Source organism: Herpailurus yagouaroundi, unplaced genomic scaffold (assembly GCF_014898765.1).
Source record: "Herpailurus yagouaroundi ecotype Mexico unplaced genomic scaffold, PumYag 139, whole genome shotgun sequence".
In the NCBI taxonomy this organism is placed as follows: domain Eukaryota; kingdom Metazoa; phylum Chordata; class Mammalia; order Carnivora; family Felidae; genus Herpailurus; species Herpailurus yagouaroundi.
Window position 1 is genome coordinate 67,151,144 of NW_024412394.1, and position 6,000 is coordinate 67,157,143.

A 6,000-nucleotide genomic window follows, 5' to 3' on the forward strand; every position below is an offset into this window, starting at 1 on the left:
GAAAACCTTTTGAGCAGAGTGGATTTTTAAAAATTAAGCAGGCAGGACAAAACTGAAGAAAATCTTTATTGGGATAACTTAAGATGCCAATTCAAATACACTTGCCAATACACTTACACTGAACACAGCAATGCTCTAACTATACCCTTCACTAGAGGAGGCACTCAATTCACTGGTCTGGCCATAGGCATGTCTTAATTTTATTAGCCCGTAATAAATGCAAGAAAAAAACCTCCACATTCCTTCTATTCAATACATCATCTTAACACAAATGCAGCCATTTATATAAAACAATGACTCTATTAGCCTTTCTAACTGCTGAATTTCTGATCCAATTACATAGATATCAAGATATATTGGGCAAAATGTTAAGGTTACATTCAACATTTACCCCTCTTCATTTCTTCACTATATTATTTAAATAAAATGCATTTTAGGAAAATGCCCATTTCAAGAGTTTATCACTCTTTTTATACCTGAGAGACACTACTATTCTTGAGACTGTACTGTGTTAAAATGTAGTATTTCAGATGGAGGAGAAATGGATTATTCAACAAATGATCTTGATACAACTAGATAGCCACTCAGAAAAAAGTAAAGTTAGAACCATAAATCATAGTTAAATTAGAGGTAAGTATTAAAAAAAAAACAAACACCCCAAACCAAAAAACGTAAGTGCTGGAAGAAAACACTCATGGAATGAAGTTAGGCCTAAGAATGTCATAAAACCCAGAAGTCGTAAAATAGAAAACTAGTAAATCTAATGACATAAAAATAAAGACTTTCACATGGGAAAAATAAACATATAAAAAAGTCAAAAGCAAACAGAAAATCGGGAAATATATTTGCAGTTTCTATATCAAAGGGGCTAAATTTCTTGAGTACATGAAAACACCTACAAATCAGTAAGAAAACCTACAACAACCTGATAGAAAAATGTACAAAGGACACGGACAGTTCAAAGAAATGGCTGAAAAATGGTCAACCTCACAATAAAACTTTAAGTTAGCTACACTGAGATACTATTTTTCACCTAAAAGATTGCTGACGATCAAAAGTTTAATAGTAGGCTGTGCTGAAGAGGAGGTGGATAAATATTCGTTACTTATACATTTCTCATGGGAGTGTTGTGAAGTGTGAGGAAGTAAGATCAAGGAATACATAAGAAGTGTAAATCACTACAACTTATAGAGAGGGTAGTTTGTAATAATGATTGAAATTAAAAAGTCACAAATCCTTTGAGTCAACAATTTCAATTTAAATGCTGACCTGTACTCATAGACATGCCATAGGTAAAAGGATAATCACTGCAACATTGTTTGTAATAGTACAAAATATAAAACAACCTGAGCTCTCATCAACAGGACTGTTTTAATGTAGTATGACCACAGACTAGAATTATATGCAGTCCTTACAAGGAGAATGAAGCAATTCTGTATGAGTTGGCTTTAAAAGACCTTCAAGATATATATTGAGTGTGCATCAGGGGGGTGAGGTAGGGGAGAGCAAAGTGCGTAAGATGCATATATGTTGTTACTATCTGTAAGGAAAGAAAAAAAACTTAGCAATTCCATTTATAGGACTTTAAATTAGCAACATGTGGGTGGCATATACATATTTTTAATAACAAGACTGATAGCACATGGACCTCAAAACAAAGAGGTTGAATTATATTATTTTGGTTTTGTTTCTATACCAAATATATACTTTACATACTGAACTATCATAAAACAATAGTTTAGAATTCAAAGAAAGTGGCTATCAGTGTTTCAGAATGGAGTATTTTCCTTTAAGTATAGCAAAGACCTTTCCCAATGGTCCTATATACTTTTCAAGTCTTTGAAAGTCTACCCCTACAGCCAAATTTAATGGTCATACTTGTATCACTGTCTCCCCTATTCCTTCCCTTCAGTGGGCAAAACCTTCCTTCACAGTTCCTTTAGACAAACATTCTTTCAGAGTGAAAAACTATGTGTTTTAAAGCAGGATGTTAACTAAAAGTAAACATTCTTGGGAATGGATTATAGACCAATTATGCTAATAATCTCTTATTGTTGAGGTTACATTAATTCCTTGATGAGGTACCAGTCTGGCAAGAAAACTGGAGATGGAAGAGAAGATAAACCGAAGAAAGGAAAGGAATGGAAAGAAGTCTCTGACATTCAAGATTCCAATTTCATTATTTTACCTAAGTCTAGTTCCGGATAAAGTAGAATTGTACCCAGCTCACATCCAGACTACCAGGGTCAATTTCCTATTAAGATGAAGAAGTTGTGAGAGGTCTGTGCCATTCCTTAAGGGCAGAAAGGGAAATGGTAGGAAGGAAAAGGAGAGGAAGTGAAAGAAAAGACTGGGGGAAGGGAGACACTGATATACTTAAAAAAAAATCAAGTCTTTCCCAAAAAGGACTGATCGACTAATTTAATGGGAAATATAGTGAGTACTATTCTAGACTCACATCAACTTATTCTCCATATTTGAAGGCTTACTCAATGTCCTTTGCTCTCTTTCTTAATAGATGAGGTACAGGAGAGAGATACAAGAATATCAACTGATGAGCTCGAAGACTCCATCCATATCCTAGTCCAGATTCAGGCAGGAAGGAGATGATTTTATAAATTATATATATTTCTATATATAGCAAATTCTATATAATGTTTATGTAACATACAATAATTATAAACATAAAGTAATCACATATAATAATTTATAAATTATACATATGTATGTAATTTGAAATTAAGTACCTAGCTCAGTTAGTATTAGCGAGTGGTGCAGACAGGGGTTGAATCTAGGAAATCTGGTTCTAGAGTTGTCATTATTACTCTTTTGAGCCTCTGTAAGAGTTTTTGACACCTTAAAGGTCCTTTTGGATATCACTGTTGTTATGCAATAGGATTCTTGGTTTCTAAAAGGCTAATTTTCTGGAAAACTCATTTTCTGAATACTTCTTTTCCTAGTCAACATGACAAATTAGCTACTACCCTATCTTCTAGCAGGTGTTGATTTTAAAAAGGTACTACAGGTCTTCAATAGGGTGATCATAAGCCAAACTAACTGCATTTCATAATTTCCTAAACGTTATTTCAATTATGCCTTATCTGTTGCTGTTGAAGAAAATTAATTACAGGCTTTAAATACGTTTTGGCCAATCCAGATTCTAAGACACAGAACTGTCGATAGCAAATGGCCTTGTTTAAAAAGCAGATGTAGATGCTAATCACAGCACAAACCTCACAGGCCTTTGGTGAAGGTGTGGCTGGAAAAACTAACATGGGAACTAACAGTTCTTTCCTCTCAACAATTCTCCTAATCAGCATTTTGAAAAAGACAGCAACAGCCTCTGCCATGACAACACCGCTGCAAATCTCTGACATAACATCTATTTCTTCAGTAGCATGTAATACTAAGACACTCATTTTCACAATATGAAACTTCTTAGCAAATGTAGACAGTACCACAGAAACACTGTATCTGTATTGTATCACCTTACGAATCAGTGTTGGCATGCTAAAAGTACTGCTCTGATCATTTCCAAATTGGTCAGAGATACATTTAGGAATCTACAGCAATATCCTCCTTTAAGTGAGACAGTGATGTGCCACAAATGCAAAATAAAAGCATTTCTTGGCTTCTAGTGTCTACCCACTTGCAAAACAAGTGGAAAAGTAAATATGATTAAGTCATTTGAATCATTTTTCTCACTGGGCTTGGGGCACTTTTAAAAAACTGTCCAGACGTCTTATACCAATAACCATGATGCTCATATTAATTTTGATTGAAAAAAAAAATTACAAAAGCAGTATGTGTTTCAACTAGGCAATGACAAATTGTGTAAAAAGTGAAAGCTCCCACCCCACTCTCCCTTCTTTAGGAGAATCATTTCCTAGAGCTGGTGCTAGGCTTCTGACATTCAAAAATTTTGAACAGAAATGAAAAGATGTAGAAGGAACAAAAATATATTCCTGCTATAACAAATGTACTGGTGCTTCTTTTAACATTGTCATTACCTCTGCTTGGGAACTTGGAAATACTGAAAGTTCAGGTACCTCTTTTTCCAGTCTCTGGTCTTCTATAAAACATATTTAAAAAAAAAACAAACCTCAAAAAAACTATAAAACAAAAAACCAAAACAAAACAAAAACCTCACTGACTTCAAAGTACTGGATTTGTAAGGCTGACTTAGGCCATGTGTGTGCCCTGTATTTTAGTCAGGAGTTCCATCCCTGAAAAGTGTTTCATTTTAAAGCATTTTATTTGGAGGCATGCTAGTTGAAAGAGTCATGTTATTAATTCTTTTGTAAAATGAATAGTTTTCCTATAAAGCACTACTTCCTGACTTATTTTCCCACATGTCGGATGTGTTAAAAGTGATAAAATACAACTCCGCAAGGCTTCCTAGTTTCCTAAACACAATCCCACGGGCACGGAAACCAACCAGCAAGCTACAATGTATCCCTTCATCTTCCAGTTTTCGCGGCTATATTTAGAGACTCTAGATCTGGGCGAGAACCGGGATTCTGCACCCAAACACCATCAGAAATAACAGCTATTCAAGCTCCGCGACTGGGGATCGCCTCTAGTCAGAATGAGAAAAGATCTGTTATGGCCTGCAAACGGAAACCAGAAATAGGATGTCAACACTTCCACACGGTTTTGTTTCTTTGATAGAGTTTCCAAAGCAACAGGCAGCGCAAGTTTTGTTGGTGTTTAGGTTGCTGCATGATCTGTACACAACGGGGAGCGTATCATGTACCCACTAACGTTAAAATCCAGGAAAGTGTGTCCTATAGCCCCCACGAGGTCTTCTCTTCAAGTTGCGTGAATCCATGCAGTCCACTCGCCACGCAGTCTCCACTTACGAAACAACAGAAACACTAGAACGGAGTCCCCTAAGGGGGCAACGCTGCGGAGACATTCCTAGATTTCGTGACCGATGGCAACCCAGCGTTCTGAGTTCAATTCAAACTTTAATGACAGTTTCTCTTTCTCCTTTGTCACCTTTTGAACGAAAGCCTTTTAAAGGCTCAGATTTCGGTTAGCTGTACTAGCAACTTTCAAGTGGGGCCGTTATTTACAACCCCTTGGGAAAAATACAAAATGTCACAACTGAACCGCTTTCTCCTGAAGGCCGTCTCAGGCGCAACGGGGATGGTTAACAACCAGGGGTAAGCGCGGTGCATAACGTCATAGAGCCGGCAGAACATACGTGTTCCAGGCGGCAGCATCTTTTAACCGACTCAAATGTTATTCCCCCCCCCCTTTTTTTGAGTAGGAGGCCAAGGGAGGGGGGGGTCACCGATAATGTTGTGACAAGACGCCGAGGGGAGAAAAATCCACAGGCTGTTCTACCCTAAGACTGGAGCTTTGTTCGGTTCTGACTTGTGGAGACTTGCACACAGGACGACGTTATTTACGTTTTGGAGACTTCCATTTAAATGACCGAGGCAGCTGTGTCTGCCAGCCTCAGCATTTTCTCCCGGGGAAACCGTCTCCCCTCCCACCACAGGCCGCCCCTTCAACCTGAGGGGCGCGGGCCGGCCCGAGACGCCCCCCGCCGGGCAGGGCGGCCGGCCGGGCGGTTGCTCCCGGGGCACTCTCCAATGCGGAGCGTTCTCCGCAGCTGTTGGGTACGAAGGCGGGGAGGCATCGCGACCTCCGTGCAGCCCGGGCAGCTGTGCCGGGTACCCGCCCGCCCGGCCCCTCGCCCGGATACCTCGTCCTGGCCGCGGCCCCCGCCGCACTGCTTGCAGCCCAGCAGCTCCGAGACGGCCAGCGAGGCCGTGTACGCCTGGTTCGCGGTGGTGGCCAGGCGCATGTCGGCGCGGGGACCGGCTGCGGACGCGCAGGAGAAGCCCGGCGGCGCGGAAAAGGCGAGCGCTGACCGGACGGCCGGGCTCCGGGCTGCAGCGCCTCAGGCAGCGCGGACCTCGGCGGCAGCGCGGCGCGAGCAAACAAGCCGCGCGGCCCCGCCCCCGCCCCCGCCCCCGCCGTCACTCC

The 6,000-nt window shown here is 40.6% G+C and overlaps 1 protein-coding gene across 4 annotated transcripts in view; it reads right to left on the reverse strand.

The window, feature by feature from the left end:
• SESN1 (sestrin 1) overlaps positions 1-6,000 on the reverse strand; it is a 115,542-nt gene that overhangs the window by 16,259 nt on the left and 93,283 nt on the right. The window contains exon 1 of one of the 4 annotated variants that reach the window (XM_040474330.1): positions 5,717-5,932. The exons of 2 other annotated variants lie outside the window; for them this stretch is intronic. In XM_040474330.1, coding sequence (XP_040330264.1) covers positions 5,717-5,818 — 102 coding nt within the window. In that variant the 5' untranslated portion in view covers positions 5,819-5,932. Of the gene's footprint in view, positions 1-4,438; positions 4,740-5,716; positions 5,933-6,000 lie in introns of those variants that run through there. One more of the 4 variants, XM_040474331.1, reaches the window with a different exon arrangement.